Below are 16082 nucleotides of genomic sequence, written 5' to 3'. Positions count from 1 at the left end.
GGCTGAAAATTACCAACTTTCTTCCCATGTGTTTCTCCAGGTCATATTTTCTCCAACAACATCAGCCTCTCAGGGGCAGGAACTTCCGGTTCCCCAGCACGTGTCGGGGTGGGGGTGGGGTTCGCTGTTGGAAGTGCCTGTCACCGGAGGCAGCTAGAGCAGGGCTGCAGACAGTTCTGCTGAGGACCCCCAGCCTCTGTGATGTCACACTGGGCCTTCTTTCCTTTCACCCTGGGCTGCGGCTCTGAGGCCGCCGTGGCCATGGAGCTCTGGAAGCTGGGCTGGGGGAGGAAGCCTGGTGGCTCTGACCTCCCCTGAAGGTGAAGGAGGCCCAGCCATGACACTCTTAAAGGATGCCACACCCCTGGTGAAGGAGCCCCATCCCCTGCCTCTGGTCCCACGTCCCTGGTTCCTCCCTAGCCTCTTTGCTGCCTTCAATGTGGTGCTGCTGGTGTTTTTCAGTGGCCTCTTCTTCGCATTCCCGTGAGTTTTCCAGGCAAGCCGTTAGGTTTCCCACAAAGAGACAGCCAGGGAAACAGAAGATGATAGGACGGAGGCAGGGGAGTGCAGAAGACCGGGGGAGAGGTCAGGGAAAAGGGGATATTCTGTTGGAGGGAACCGATGTGCAAAGGCGCAGAGGTCAAGGGTGCGGGCAGGGAAAAGGGGATATTCTGTTCCAGGAACCGACGTGCAAAGGCGCAGAGGTCAAGGGTGCCTGTGCATTTTGGGAGCTTTGGGTGGCTGGTCATGCTGGTGACATTTGGTGGAGCCATTATGAGTCTGCCTGGGTATTTGGAGCCTGGATTTTTAGATCTGGCTTGAAGGTCTGTGGGTCCTGACCTGAGTAAGCCACAGGCCTTGGGCCAGGGGCTTTGGGCTGCCCCTGCTCAGGACCGAGCCTGCCTCTGGTCTCAGTTGCAGGTGGCTGGCTCAGAACGGGGAGTGGGCCTTTCCTGTTATCACAGGCTGCCTCTTTGTCCTTACCTTCTTCAGTCTTGTTTCACTCAACTTCTCAGACCCTGGCATCTTACATCAAGGTGAGGCATCAGCCCCCTGGGAAAAGGAGGTGTCACTCAAGGGCTGGGAACCTGCAGGGGGGATTCCTAAAGTGCTCTTCCTACTGACCCTCCTCCAGCCTCTGGACCCCTTCACCCCACGTCTTCATTGCTCTGGCCCTAGCTCGCTCGCTCTTTCTTTTCTTTCTTTCTTTCTTTTCTTTGCTTTCTTTCTTTCTTTCTTTCTTTCTTTCCTTCCTTCCTTCCTCTCTCCCTTTCTTTCCTTCCTTCCTCTCTCTTTCCTTCCTTCCTCTCTCTTTCCTTCCTTCTTTCTTTCTTTCTTTCTTTCTTTCTTTCTTTCTTTCTTTCTTTCTTTCTCTTTTCTTTCTTTTTCTTTCTTTCTTTCCTTCTTTCCTTTCTTCTTTCTTTCTCTCTTTCCTTTTCTTTTTGTTGAGACAGAGTCTCGCTTTGCTGCCCAGGCGGGAGTGCAGTGGCGCGATCTCCGCTCACTGCAAGCTCCGCCTCCTAGGTTCAAGCGATTCGTCTGCCTCAGCCTCCCGAGTAGCTGGGGCTACAGGAGCATGCTACCATGCCCAGCTAATTTTTTGTATTTTTAGTAGAGATGGGGTTTCACCATATTGGCCAGGCTGGTCTCGAACTCCTGACCTCATGATCAGCCCACCTCGGCCTCCCAAAGTGCTGGGATTACAGGTGTGAGCCACCGTGCCTGGCCCTACCCCATTTCTTAAGCCACCAAGGTGTGGAAAAACAAAATTGTTGGTTTCCCAGTTGCCTTAGATGGGAGGACCGGGCAGGCCAGGGCCAGAAGCCAGTGGGCTCTTCCAAACCACTGTATGCACTTCCTCCCTTCACTACACAATGACACTCAAAGCAGCACTCACTGTTCCAAACGCCTGAGTTTCATACAAAACTCTCCTGGCTGGAAAGCCGTCTTCCCTTTGACTGCCATCCTCTCTGAGCTTGGACAGCTTGCTCAGTGGGGACAGGGGTTCCCCTGCCCACCTTGTCCCCACCCTTCCTTGTGCCCTGTGATGCCGTGGAGCTGCCCCCGCCGCGGGGTGACCGCAGGGCCTTCTGCTGTGCCCAATCCTCTTCCCACGCCAGGCTCCGCTGAGCAGGGCCCCTTGACGGTGCACGTGGTGTGGGTGAACCACGGGGCCTTCCGCCTGCAGTGGTGTCCAAAGTGCTGCTTCCACCGCCCGCCCCGGACTTATCACTGCCCCTGGTGCAACATCTGTGTGGAGGTGAGTGCCCCTCTACCTGTCCACCAGCCATCGCCCCACATCTGGCTGGGACCAGGAGCCTCCCTCATACAGGGGCCAGGGCTGGGTGTGAAGCTGTTTTCAGGACTGCTAAAGGCCAAGGGTGGCAGTAACTCCCAGCCACCCTTGGTCACTCATGTGTTCTCCACCTGCACCTGTCCTGGGAGGCTGGCCTTGCCTGCAGAGGTGCTGACATGCACAGGGCATCCGCATCTGTCCTGGGCTGGGTCAGGCCAGGGGAGGAGAGGCAGCCCTCTGTCCCACCCCTGGGCTCGCTAACACGAGATACCCAAGCCCCTCAGGCTGCCTGCCCGCCTGGTCTGGGAGGCCTTGCCTGTCCTCGCCTGGGTGTCCAAGTTGGAGGGTCTCCTGGCTCTGAGTGACCATCTCTCTCGAGAGCACGGCTTGCATAGGTTTACAAGTGCAGGAGGCTGGCTGGGCAAGGGTGTTACTGTTACTGTCATCTTCATCGAATGGATGAGAAAGTGGAGGTCCAGAGACGGTTTACGTTCCGCCCACAGTTACAGTAGGATGTGTCTCACAGAGGCCAGGCCAGTCTTCTCTCTAAAGGTCTTCTGACAGGTGACCGTATATACCAGAGTCCTAACTGTGCTCTAACGAGGGAAATGCCAGCATGAGGCATTCTGTGGCTCAGTTTCTCCCTGGGGGTGGAAGCCAGTGCATGGGCCAAGGGCAGGTGGCCTAGAAGGCAGGGGGAGGGCCTCAGGATTTGGGGTGATGGAATTTGGGCCAGAGGAGAAGTCCTCAAGCCTGGCCCCTCTCCCTGTCGCCCAGGACTTTGACCACCACTGCAAGTGGGTCAATAACTGCATCGGTCACCGCAACTTCCGCTTCTTCATGCTGCTCGTCCTGTCCCTGTGCCTCTACTCGGGCGCCATGCTGGTCACCTGTCTCATCTTCCTGGTGCGCACAACCCACCTGCCCTTCTCCACCGACAAGGCCATCGCGTATCCGCCCACGTGGGGAAGCAGGAGAGGAGGCGGGGACAGCCAAGGAGGGGGCTGCAGAGGGCGGGGCTATGGGGGCGGGGCTAGAGGGAGAAGCCGCCTGGGAGGACCAGTCTGGGACGAGGTGAGGTGGGTGGGGTCGGGGGATGGGCGGGGCTAGGAGAAGGGGCGGAGCGTTAAGCCTCCAGCGGGCCGGCGCGGTGGCTCACGCCTGTAATTCCAGCACTTTGGGAGGCCGAGGCAGGAGGATCACTTCAGCCCGAGACCCAGACCAGCCTGGGCAACATAGACCCCGTCTCTACAAAAAAATAGAAAAATTAGCCGGGCGTGGTGGCACGCGCCTATAGTCCCAGCTACCCGGGAGGCTGAGGTGGGAGGACGGCTTGAACCGGGGAGGGAGGTCGAGGCTGCAGTGAGCGGTGATTGTGCCTCAAAAGAAAAGAAAAGAAAAAGGAATCTGGCGGGGTCGTGGAGCAGGTGCTAAAGGTGGACCGCAGATCTGGACGGGCAGGGACAGCGGGGTGGAGTGAGGCTTTCAAGGGGGTGGGCGGGATGAGGGTGGGGCCAGGGGACTGGGTGAGTGGGTGGGCGTCCGGGGGCGGGGCGGGGCTCGGGGCGGAGTCGGGCCTGAGGGGCGGGGCCAGGCGTGGGGGTCCCGCAGCCCGGTTCCTTAACCCGCGCAGCATCGTGGTGGCTGTGTCCGCCGCGGGCTTCCTGGTGCCGCTGTCCCTCCTGCTGCTGATCCAGGCCGTGTCCGTGAGCTCGGCCGACCGCACCTACAAGGGCAAGGTACGCGGGGCCGTGGGTGGTCAGCTTGCACCTCGGGGACCTCCGCGCTTCCCGCGCTTTCTCCACTGCCCTTGGCCCTGATAGCCTGACCCCCACCCGCGATGGTGCCTCGTTAGGTCCCTCCAGACCCAGCTCTTAAGAGGCTCCAATCTCGCCTCCTCCGGGAGCTCAGTGGTCCCTGTCCTTCCTGGGGGCCTACTGTGTGCTAGGCGGTTTGGATTCTTTGAGCGATGGGAATAGAGGTGGGTAAGGCTACATTCCACACTCGTGTTGATGAGGAACCTGAAATCAGAGTAACACCCACCAGATACCCACGAACACTCAGAGACGGGGCCGGTCCTGAGCTGTGTGGCGCAGACTCAGGCATTGAGGATTCAGGGAGGACCACATGGTAGGGTAGGACGTGCAGCTTAGGGGTTCGGGAGAGACAGAAGACAGAGAGGAGGGCATTGCGGGTGAGGGGACACCTTTGCAAAAACTCAGGGAAGCCTGAAAGTCTGTGGAATGTTGATAGGATGAAGAGGAAACAATTCTAACTGGGGCAGAAGGTGGTGTGGGCAACCAAGTCGACTGCTTCTGTTGGCCACATTAAAAAGTCCAGGCTGGGGAATGGCGTGAACGGGAGAGGCGGAGCTTGCAGTGAGCCCAGATCGTACCACTGCACTCCAGCCTGGGCAAGAGAGCGAGACTCTGCCTCCAAAAAAAAAAAAAAAAAAAGAAAAGAAAAGAAAATAAAAAGTTCCAGGCTGGGCCCCGTGGCTCATGCCTGTAATTCTAGTGCTTTGGGAGGCTGAGGCAGGAGGATCACTTGAGCCCCAGAGTTTGAGACCAGCCTGGGCAACAGAACGAGACTTCATCTCTACAAAAAATTAAAAAAATTAGCCAGGCACGGTGGCACGTGCCTTTAGTCCCAGCTACTTCAGAGGCTGAGGTGGGAGGATTGTTTGAGCCCGGGAGATGGAGGCTGCAGTCAGAGAGCTGTGATTGCACCACTGCACTCCAGCCTGGGCAATAGAGCAAGACCCCGTCTTAAAAAAAAATGCCCAGGCTGGGTGCAGTGGCTCACACCTGTAATCCCAGCACTTTGAGAGGCCAAGGTGGGCAGATGACCTGAGACTGGGAGTTCAAGACCAGCCTGGCCAACAAGGTGAAACCCTGTTTCTACTAAAAATACAAAAATTAGCCAGGTGTGGTGGGGCACGCCTGTAGTCCCAGCTACTCGGGAGGCTGAGGCACAAGAATCGCTTGAACCTGGGAAGCAGAAGTTGCAGTGAGCCGAGATTGTGTCATTGCACTCCAGCCTGGGTGACAGATCGAGACTCTGTCTCAAAAACAAAACAAAACAAAACAACCCCAGAAAGTCAGGTGGAGAATTTAGGCTTGATGATGAAATCATGGTATGAGAGCCAGGGTAGAATTTCTTAAAAGCCAAGTTTACTGGACGGGTGCATGGCCCACACCTGCAATCCCAGCACTTTGGGAGGCCGAGGTGGGTGGATCACTTGAGGCCAGGTCAGGAGTTCGAGACCAGCCTGGCCAACATGGCGAAACCGTGTCTCTACAAAAAATGCAAAAATTAGCCAGGCATGGTGGCATGTGCCTGTAATCCCAGCTACTTGGAGGCTGAGGCAGAGAATCTCTTGAACCTGGGAGGCAGAAGTTGCAGTGAGCTGAGATCACGCCACTGCACTCCAGCTTGGGAGACAGAGCCAGACTCTGTCTCAAAACAAACAAACAAAAACCAAAACAAAAAGTCGTTTATTGAGCAATAATCTACCTATGTAATACTCACCCTTTTCTAGTGTACAGTATGAGTTCTGACACATGGATACAGTGCTGCAGCCACCACCATAATCAATATTTAGAACAGGTCCATCCCCCCCGAAAATCAGAGATCATGGTCTTTTGTAGTCAATTTCTCCCCCTACCTGTGGCTTTTGGCAACCACTGATCTGTCTTCTGTCCTTATCACTTTCCTTTTCCAGAATAACTGGAATTGTTGGCTTGTGAGTCTGGCTTCTTTCACTTAGCACAATACATTCGAGATTCATTCATGTTGTTGCTCATAGCAGTCGTTTATTCCTTTTGATTGCCGTACGGTATTGCATTGTATGGATGTTCAATAGATTATCCATTTACCAATTGAAGATGTTTGTGTTATTTCTAGTTTGGGAGATTATAATAAATAAAGCTGCTATAAACACTGGTGTACAGGCATGTGAACATAAGTTTTCATTTCTTTGGGGTAAATACTTGAAGGGGTCATATGGTAATTGAATGTGGTTTTTTGTTTGTTCGTTTGAGATGGAGTCTCACTCTGTCACCCAGGATGGAGTGCAGTGGCTCGATCTTGGCTCACTGCAACCTCCACCTCCCAGATTCAAGTGATCCTCCCACCTCAGCCTCCCAAGTAGCTAAGACAACAGGTGTGAGCCACCACGCTGGGCTAATTTTTGCATTTTTAGTAGAGATGGGGTTTCACCATGTTGGCTAGGCTGGTCTGGAACTCCTGACCTCAAGTGATCTGCCTGCCTCAGCCTCCCAAAGTGCTGGGTTTATATGCATGAGCCACTGTGTCCGGCCTGAATGTTTAACTTCATAATAAATTGCCAAATTGTCTTCCAAAATAGTGGTACTATTTTGCATTCCTACCCATAATATATAAGAATTCCAATTGCTTTGCATCCTTACGAACGTTTGATGTTGTCAGTTGTTTTTTGTTTAAGCCGGTATAAGACATGTGTAGTGGCATCTCAGTGTGGCTTCAGTTTGTATTTTCCTAATGACTAATGGTTTAAGCATATTTTCATGTTCTTCTTTGCCATCTGTGTAACTATGGTGAAGTGTCTGTTCCAATCTTTTGTCCATTTAAAAAATTGTATTGTTTCCTTATTATTTGTTACAAAAAAATCTACTAGGATTTTCACTGGAATTTCATTGAGCCTACAGATCAGTTTGGGGAGAATTGACATTCTAACAAGACTGAGTGAATTCATGAACATGCCACACCTCTTCATTTATTTATGTCTTCTTCGATGTCTTTCATCCTTATTTTGTGTTTTTCAGCATATAGATTTTGTATCCATTTTGTTAGATTTATATGTATTTCATTTTTGTGTGCTATTGTAAGCATGTTTTTTAAAATTTCAATTTCCATTTGTTCATTATTATAAGGAAATACAATGGATTTTTTTGAATTGGTGTTGAATCCTGCCATTTTGCTAGACTCATTTATTAGTTCCAATAGCTTTTTTGTTGATTCTACGTAGGAAATCCTGTTGTCTGTGAAAAAGGACAGTTTCACTTCTTCTTTTCCAATCTGTATGGCTTTATTTTTTTCTCTTCTTATTGCACTGTCTTGGACCTCTAGCACAATGTGGAGCGGGAGTGGTGAGGGTGGACATCCGCGCCATGAGACTCCTTCAGCAGGTCACTGGCTGTTCTAGGAAAACTGATGGGCAGCATTGATGAGGGAGGAGCTGCAGGTATCAGACAGCTGGAAGGACAGAGGCGCCCTCTCTACCCACCACCTCCCATCCCAGTCACCCTTCATTCACTCCACCACACCCATATTTGGCTCCCCAACCTGTGACTCCCCAGCTCCGCCCTTCCTCATCAGCCCGCTCTGGTCTGCATGTGGTCCCTCCCCAGCCTCAGTGCATCGTTTCAGCCTTTTCTGGGCAGGCTTCGCCCTTCTCACATCCTGTGGTTCTTCCTGCCCTCCCTCCCCTGCCCAGAATGCTGCCTTCCTGATCCAGGATCTCCAGCCTCCAGGGACCCTAACGTGGCCTGCAATTCACCAGGCAGGGCTCCTTCCCGCAGCCCGCAGCACCCGCCTCAGGCCTTCTTCACATGCCCCAAATCTCATTCCCTTCCTCCTCCATCCCCGGGCTGCAGCTCTGCCTGTGGTTGATAGCAAGGTCTCTGGATCCAGTTCACACATGTTCACATCACAGCTCCACAGCATACCAGCAGAGAGATCCTGGGTATATTACTTAGCCACCTAGGCGTCCACTTTCCCCAACTGTAAAATGGGCAGCATGGGTGAGTTTAAGACATAGAGTAGCAGCTGGTACAAGTGAGTGCTCTAGATGTCGCTACTATTAATACCATTCAATTTCTCTCTCTCTTTCTTTCTTCTTTCTTTCTTTTTTTTTCTTTTTTGAGACAGAGTATTTCTCTGTCACTCAGGCTGGAGTGCAGTGGTGTGATCTTGGCCTCTTGGGTTCAAGCGATTCTCCTGCCTCAGCCTCCCGAGTAGCTGGAATTACAGGTGCACGTCACCATGCCCACCTGATTTTTTGTATTTTTAGCAGAGACGGGGTTTCACCATGTTGGCCAGGCTGGTCTCGAACTCCTGACCTCAGGTGAGCCACTCGCCTCGGCCTCCCAAAGTGCTGGGATCACAGGCATGAGCCACTGCGCCTGGCACCATTCATTTTCATCACCATTTACACATGCTCCTGTCTCTCTCATCTTAAAAGCAAAGCAAAACCCTCCCTTAACATCGCCAGCCTCCACTCCCCCTGCTCTACTCTGCTCTCCAGCAGCCAAGTCTCCTGACAGAGCCGGCAGTGCTCACTTGCCCCACTCTCCCCCTTCCCCGGCGGCTTCAGCTGGCCGCTGCGCTCACTGTCACACGGATGCTGCTCTCACCAGGCGGCCAAAGCCAGTGGTCAGGCCTCATACTACTCTTTCCGGACCGCACACAGCAGCTTCTGAAACTGCACGCAGGGAAGCGGCCTGTCCCCGCCCCTCAGGGCTCAGCCTCTGGCCTCCTGCGCGGCTCCTCCGCGTGTGCCTGGGCGCCTCTGCCTGGGTTCCTGCTCCTTCCCTCGGTGCTGCCCTCGCCACCCTGAAGGTTGAGGCTGGCCCGGGATATGTCGTGTGCAGTGCGTCCTCAACCCCCAGCACAGTGACTGCAACTTTCCTTTTTTTTTTTTTTCTTGACGACAAGGACAGTAGTGAGCAGCGAGGAAAGAGTAGAACAAGGAATTGGGTCTGTAACTTACTGAAAAGGCGAGATAAACCACTGCTTTCAGACCAGCCCTTGGAACTTTTTTTTTTTTTTTTTCCTTTTTGAGACGGAGTCTCTCACGCTGTTGTCCCGGCTGGAGTGCAACGGCGTCATCTCGGCTGACCGCAGCCTCCACCTCCTGGGTTCAAGCGATTCTCCCGCCTCAGCCTCCCAAGCAGCTGAAACTACGGGCGTGCACCACCACACCCTACTAAAAATTTTCGTATTTTATTAGAGACGGGATTTCACTATGTTGGCCAGGCTGGCCTTGAACTTGTGACCTCAAATGCTCCACCCATCTTGGGCTCCCAAAGTGCTGGGATTACAGGCATGAGCCACCACGCCCGGCCCCTGGAACATTTTTAAGGCTCCAAAATATTCCTGAAACAGTGAGTGAACCAACCAACAAAGGAATCCATAGCACTTTGGGAGGGACGAAAAGACAAAACGAGAGAGAAGCCAGATGCCCTAATCCCTGGCGGGGAATGGGGAGAGGGGGGTTGGGTGGGAGATGGAGCAAGAAGCAGCCCACCCTGGCTTTGGTCCTGTGGAGTGTCAGGCAGTTTCAGACACAAAGTCGGAGCAGGAGCCCCAGGTCTGGAGACAGTGAGGTGGACAGTCTGAGTGCTTCAGAGCTGTTGGTTTCTTTTTCTTTTTTTATTTTTTGAGACAGAGTCTCAGTCTGTCGTCCAGGCTGGAGTGCAGTGGTGCTATCTCGGCTCACTGCAACCTCCACCTCCTAGGTTCAAGCGATTCTCCTGCCTCAGCCTCCTGAGTAGTTGGGATTACAGGCACATGCCACCATGCCTGACTAATTTTTGCATTTTTAGTAGACCGGGTTCTTCCATGTTGGCCAGGCTGGTCTCGAACTCCTGGCCTCAAGTGATCCACCCGCCTTGGCCTTCCAAAGTGCTGGGATTACAGGTGTGAGCCACGGTGCCCGGCCAAGAGCTGTTGGTTTCATTCATATCTGAAAGCATCTTGCGTGGGAGAGGCAGGTACAAATGTATTGGTCAGTTTTGGCCCGGTGCGGTGGCTCACGCCTGTAATCCCAGCACTTTGGGAGGCCGAGGTGGGCGGATCATGAGGTCAGGAGTTCGAGACTCGCCAACACAGTGAAACCCCGTCTCTACTAAAAATACAAAAATTAGCTGGGCGTGATGGCGGGCGCCTGTAATCCCAGCTACTTGGGAGGCTGAAGCAGAAGAATCACTTGAACCCGGGAGGCAGAGGTTGCAGTGAGCCAAGATCGTGCCACTGCACTTCAGCCTGGGCGACACAGTGAGACTCCGTCTCAAAAAAAAGAAAAATGTATTGGTCAGTCTTATGAATTTATTAAAGATCATCATTCCTTTAAGCATTTTTCTATGCCTCATATACAATCAACATTTTTCTATACCTTATATACATCTAATAAATAAAAATTTATTTCCCTAATGCCGGGTACAGTGACTCCCACCTGTAATCCCAGCCATTTGAAAGGCTGAGGTGGGAAGATCGCTTGAGGCCAGGAGTTCAAGACCAGCCTGGGCAACATAGCCAGACCCCATTCCTGCAAAAAAAATTAAAAATTGGCTGGGCATAGTGGTGCATGCCTGTAGTCTCAGCTACTTGGGAGATAGAGGTGGGAGGATCCCTTGAGCCCAGGAGTTTGAATTTGTGAGGACCTATGATCACTGCACTCCAGCCTGGGCAACAAGAGCAAAACTGCGTCTCAAAAAAAAAAAAAAAGGCCGGGCGGGGTGGCTCATCCCTGTAATCCCAGCACTTTGGGAGGCCAAGGTGGGCGAATCACGAGGTCAGGAGATCGAGACCATCCTGGCTAACATGGTGAAACCCCGTCTCTACTAAAAATACAAAAAATTAGCTGGGCGTGGTGGCAAGCACCTGTAATCCCAGCTACTTGGGAGGCTGAGGCAGGAGAATGGGGTGAACCTGGGAGGCGGAGCTTGCAGTGAGCTGAGATCTCGCCACTGCACTCCAGCCTGGGTGACAGAGCAAGACTCCATCTCAAAAAAAAAAAAAATTTATATATATTATATATATCCCTAAATTTTAAAATTCTGTCAATGTATTTTTATTAGATTTTAGTTTTTCTAGAGACAGGGTCCCACTCTGTCATTCAGGCTGGAGTGCAGTGGCATAATCACAGCTCACTGCAGCCTCGAACTCCTAGGCTCAAGGGATCCTCTCATCCCAGCCTCCCAAGAAGCTGAGACTACAGGTGCACAATGCCACAGCCACCTATTTTTATTTTTTTAGAGATGAAAGTCTCAGGCTGGTCTTGAACGTCTGGGCTCAAGAGATCCTCCCTTCTCCACCTCCCAAAACACTCAGATTACAGGTACCAATCACCATGCCTGGCCCAAATTCCATAAATTTAATCAAAATCTTCTAAATGACTAATACAATACCAGTTTCTTTTTTTTGAGCCAGAGTGTCGCTCTGTCGCCCAGGCTGAAGTGCAGTGGCATGGTCTCGGCTCACTGCAAACTTCGCCTCCTGGGTTCAAGCGATTCTCCTGCTTCAGCCTCCCCAGTAGCTGGGATTACAGGTGCCCGCCACCACGCCTGGCTAATTTTTTGTATTTTTAGTAGAGATGGGGTTTCACCATGTTGGCCAGGCTGGTCTCAAACTCCTGACCTCAAGTGATCCACCTGCCTCGGCCTCCCAAAGTGCAGGGATTATAGGCATGAGCCATCTCACCCGGCCAATACGTTTCTTTTACATGCTTTAAATACCTTAAAACAGGCAGAATCTCAAATAGTGCAAGGATGCGTATTGCCCTATGGCAACAGTGAGTGGCGACAGTGAGCTGTTATGGAGCTGTCCAGACTTTTCCTCCCTCCAGCGAGTGCCAGCTGTCCTTGCATGGAGTCCTGGTTCCTTTGGTGGAGGATGGTGTTGAAAATCTCAGCCTTTGTGGCGGGGAGCGGGGGCATGGGACACAGGGGAGTTGGTGGTGGGCAGAGATGCTGCTGGGCCACTTTCAGTGACAAAACATGACAGCGAAGGCTCTTGAAGTCGGGTGAGGCCCAGCCTGCCCTGTGGCGGAGAGGGAGTTTGGGAGGGGTGAGGTGGATGGGTAGAGTGAGTGGGCGGAGGGGAGAGAGGAGGGAGAGAACCTGATCAAGGTCAAGAGTGCCCAGGGGAGGACTTGGCCTTTACCGCATTGCGTGTTCAAGGCTTTTAGCCCAGATTTTCCTGGGCCATGTGATCATGGTTAGGGAAATATGACTGGGCCTTGCTCAGCTGACCTTCCAGACAGTGACATTCAGTATCTGGAAGGAGGTAGCAGGAGGATGTGTGTGGCCAGTGGAGACCAAGAGGAGGAGGATGGGGCAGTGGCGGGGAGGTTCTCTCAGTCTCCTGGCCTCCAGCTTGCTGGTGCCCTGGGCTGAGCCCTGGCTAGCTGACCAGCTCAGGGAGGGCCACTGGGCGATGGCCCAGCCATTCCTGCTGGTTCTGAGCTCCTCTTCCGGTTTCCATCCCCCACCAGTGCAGACACCTTCAGGGATACAACCCCTTCGACCAGGGCTGTGCCAGCAACTGGTATTTAACAATTTGTGCACCACTGGGACCCAAGTGAGTTGGCAAACCAGAGGCCCAACTGGTGAACCCTGGGGGTGGGGCAGAGGTGGGTTCCCCCTGGCTTCTTACCACAGCCCCAGGCCCTTACACTCACCGTTCCTGCTCCTTACCACAGCTCCAGGCCCTTACACTCACCGTTCCTGCTCCTTACCACAGCCCCAGGCCCTTACACTCACCGTTCCTGCTCCTTACCACAGCTCCAGGCCCTTACACTCACCGTTCCTGCTCCTTACTACAGCTCCAGGCCCTTACACTCACTGTTCCTGCTCCTCTGGGGTTTTCTCCAGGGCACTGGGAGCTCTGGGGCCTCCCTATGTCCTTGGCTCTGTGTGTTCCTGCCCCACTATGGCATACAGGGGTGCTGCATCCTGGATGAGGCTGGCCTCAGCTTCCTGCAGAGCCAAGCCCTGGGCTGCTTCCCAAGCTGAGGGGGGCAGGGGAGTCAGACCAGAGAGGACAGTGGCCCCTGCATCTGGCCTGCTGCTCCCCAGGTACATGGCTGAAGCTGTCCAGCTGCAGAGAGTGGTGGGGCCTGACTGGACATCCACGCCGAACCTGCACCGTCCAATGTCCCCCTCTGCTCTCAACCCCCCAGCCCCAACCTCTGGGTCCCTACAAAGCAGGGAAGGGTCCCCGGGGCGTGGTGAGGCTGCAGCTCTCCAGGAGGTAAGAAGCGTGTGTGCGCGTGGGTGTCTGTGCGTGTCGGGAGAGGGGTGTCTGCAGGTTGTGAGGGTGTGGGGGGAGGCCCCTGAGGTTTGGCTGACCCTGAAGCTGGAGCGCTCCGAGCTTGGGGGAGGAGGGTTCTACACTGGAGGGGCGTTGAAAGGAGGGCCCAGGCCTCTAGAATATACCCAGGAGTCCCTGGAGTCACAAAGACAAATGGAGGATGACTCCCCCACTACATGTGCTGATGGGCCTCAGGCCAGTCACCTACTCGCAGGACCGAGATGAGTCTCGTGGTTTATAATTTGGCCAGGGGGTGGGGGTGGCGGGAGACTCTTTTATTTAAAGGAAACATTGACTCGAAGCCCCATGAGACATGGAGGTGGAGCATCAGGAGGCCACCGTGGGGCTGGGCAACCCCTGCGCCCCGGGGCCTCTGCAGCACATTCTGTGGGGCCAGCCCGCTCCCTTTGCCTCCAGGAGCAGGAGACCTGGCACGAGCTGCGGGGCGGGGTCTTGTTGAGAGCACTCATGCCCCTGTTCTGTGTTCAGTTCCACACGGGCCCAGTGCTGCCCCTGCTGCTGCAGGAGCCCCCAGGCGAGGTTCGGCCTTCCTCTCGCCCCTGTGCACCCGGAGATGCCCACAGCACCAGCACCTGAGCTCACCTCCGAATCCACCTCCTGATTCCACCTCCCGAATCCACCTTCTGATTCCGCCTCCTGAACCCGCCTCCTGAACCCGCCTCCTGAACCTGCCTCCTTACCTCCCACTTCCTGAGCCCTGAGTGGAAGCCTTTCTGTGCCCTGCCCTTTGCCCACTCCCCTGGTGGGACTGCCAAGACCCTCAATGCCCATTAAATACTCTTGCCTGCCTCTTGCAACTGTCACGCTGCGCATGTCCGTCCTGGCTGAGGGCTTGGAGGAGGCTCTAATGGGCCGGGACAAAGACCTCCCGGGATGGAGGAGCCAGGATCTGTGGAGGCCTGAGTTCAGGACCCAACACCACCTGGCTCTGTGACCTTGGACAAGACACCTAACATTTCTCTCCTCCTTAAAATTGGGCAACAATAGGCTGGGCGTGGTGGCTCACGCCTGTAATCCCAGCACTTTGGGAGGCCGAGGCCTCCTGAGGTCAGGAGTTCGAGACCAGCCTGGCCAACATAGTGAAACCCTGTCTCTAGTAAAAAATACAGAAACTAGCTGGGCTTGGTGGTACGTGCCTGTAGTCCCAGCTACTAGGGAGGCTGAGGCAGGAGAATCGCTTGAACCCGGCAGATGGAGGATGCAGTGAGCCAAGACCACACCATTGCACTCCAGCCTGGGTGACAGAGTGAGACTCTGTCTCAAAAAAAAAAGGGCAACAACAACCAACAATAATAATAATAATAATTGCAGCAGTTGACTGGCCTAGCTCCCAGCTAGGGCTGGAGATGATGGAAGACACCACCAATGTCGGGGTGTCCGAGGTTGGGGAGGACCTGGCCTCTGCCCGGTTGCACCTTTGTCTGGCTGCAGGGGGCGCTCGCAGCCCAGGGATTCACCAGGCCTGGCCTGGTCCAGCCCTGCCTCTCTGGAGCCTCCGGGGTGGGGTTAGGGCTGGCCTTATCATTTCTGGGGCCCTGAGGCTGCGAGCGGCCCCCTCCTGCCTGCCGCGTCCTGGGGAAGTGGAGGGGTGGGGGCGTTCTCCACCACGGCCCAGCCTTGCATCTTTCCTGCAGCTGTGTCTCACCCTGGTCCCTGTTTCCTGGTGGGAAGTCAGGAGCTGGTTCTGGTCTTGCCCCTGGGGTGGTCCCAGGCCCCACAAGTCTTCAGGCCCCTGGGGTTGGGGGGGTCAGGGGGGCACATCTAACTGTGGCTCTGCTAGCGGCCAGAATGTGACCGTGGGACTGGGAATAATGTCATCTTTCTGGAAGGCTGGCAGAGGCTGGAATGAGGTGTTTCACGCAAAACATCGGGACACAGGTACACGGTGGGCACACAGTGAGCGCGGTCAGTGTCATCCTGATGATTTTCTCCACCACGCAGCTGACACACCACCCAGAGCTTCTCCAAGGACCACCTTCGAGACGGACCTGGGCCCCTTTCTTCAGGGAAGTCCCTTCTGCCAGGCTCCTCTGGCTCAGCCTCTCCGTGTCAGGGGAGGGTGGGAATTTTTATCAAGTGTCCCAGTGATTCTGCCACCTGGAGTGTCAAAATGGGCACAAGCCACACTGTTTGCTTCCTGCCACCTTTGTATCCGGGTGAAACCAGGGTGTGGAGGAGGGTGGGGGCGGAAGGATGTCACCCAAGGGTTCAGATGAGCCACCCCCAGGTGCCGCGGAGGCGTGTGTGTCTGTGTGCTGGGGTGTGAGCGCATTCTCAGGGGGATGCTGGCCCAGCCCCTGTCCTCTCTACTGCTGGTGATGCAGGACGTCCCTCCAGATCTCCAGCCTAATGGGTCCTGCCACAACTGTCCCTGGAGGCTTCAGACCCTTCCCTGTGCAGGCCCAGCCTCACCCACCTGCCTGGCATGGGCCACGGGGGAGGGGGTCCAGGAGCCTGGGCCAAGGCCGGGATGTGAATTATGGAACTGGCTGGTTGAACAAGTGGTGCCTGCCTGGAGTCCCAGCCCACGGGCAAAGAAGCCCAGGCCCAGTATCTGGGGAGGCCCTGCCCTTCCTCTGCCACCCTGTCCCTTAGTTCAGGACGGCACCTACTGGTCCTCGCCTCCAGGTATGCAGGGGACACACTCAGCCTCAGGCAAGGGCCTTTCAAGCCCTAAGCCAGCTGTGAGTCA

The 16082-nt window shown here is 54.5% G+C and overlaps 1 protein-coding gene across 4 annotated transcripts; it reads left to right on the top strand.

The window, feature by feature from the left end:
* The first annotated feature begins 216 nt into the window (after window positions 1-216).
* On the top strand, window positions 217-14187 carry ZDHHC19 (zDHHC palmitoyltransferase 19). Of its 4 annotated transcripts, none has more exons than XM_019023968.4 (8): window positions 217-483; window positions 994-1037; window positions 2121-2260; window positions 3074-3246; window positions 3930-4035; window positions 12552-12637; window positions 13135-13309; window positions 13859-14187. In XM_019023968.4, exons 1-8 carry the CDS (start codon window positions 338-340, stop codon window positions 13964-13966), a joined length of 978 nt encoding a protein of 325 aa, XP_018879513.4. In that variant the 5' UTR covers window positions 217-337; the 3' UTR covers window positions 13967-14187. The 4 variants fall into 4 exon arrangements, with proteins under 4 accessions (XP_018879513.4, XP_018879512.4, XP_004038309.5 ...); XM_019023967.4 differs by having other exon boundaries at window positions 922-1037; XM_004038261.5 differs by having other exon boundaries at window positions 218-483; window positions 916-1037.
* Window positions 14188-16082: the final 1895 nt, after the last annotated feature.

The sequence above is a fragment of the Gorilla gorilla genome, chromosome 2 (assembly GCF_029281585.2).
Source record: "Gorilla gorilla gorilla isolate KB3781 chromosome 2, NHGRI_mGorGor1-v2.1_pri, whole genome shotgun sequence".
NCBI classification, from domain to species: domain Eukaryota; kingdom Metazoa; phylum Chordata; class Mammalia; order Primates; family Hominidae; genus Gorilla; species Gorilla gorilla.
This window is presented reverse-complemented; position numbering and strand designations above follow the sequence as displayed.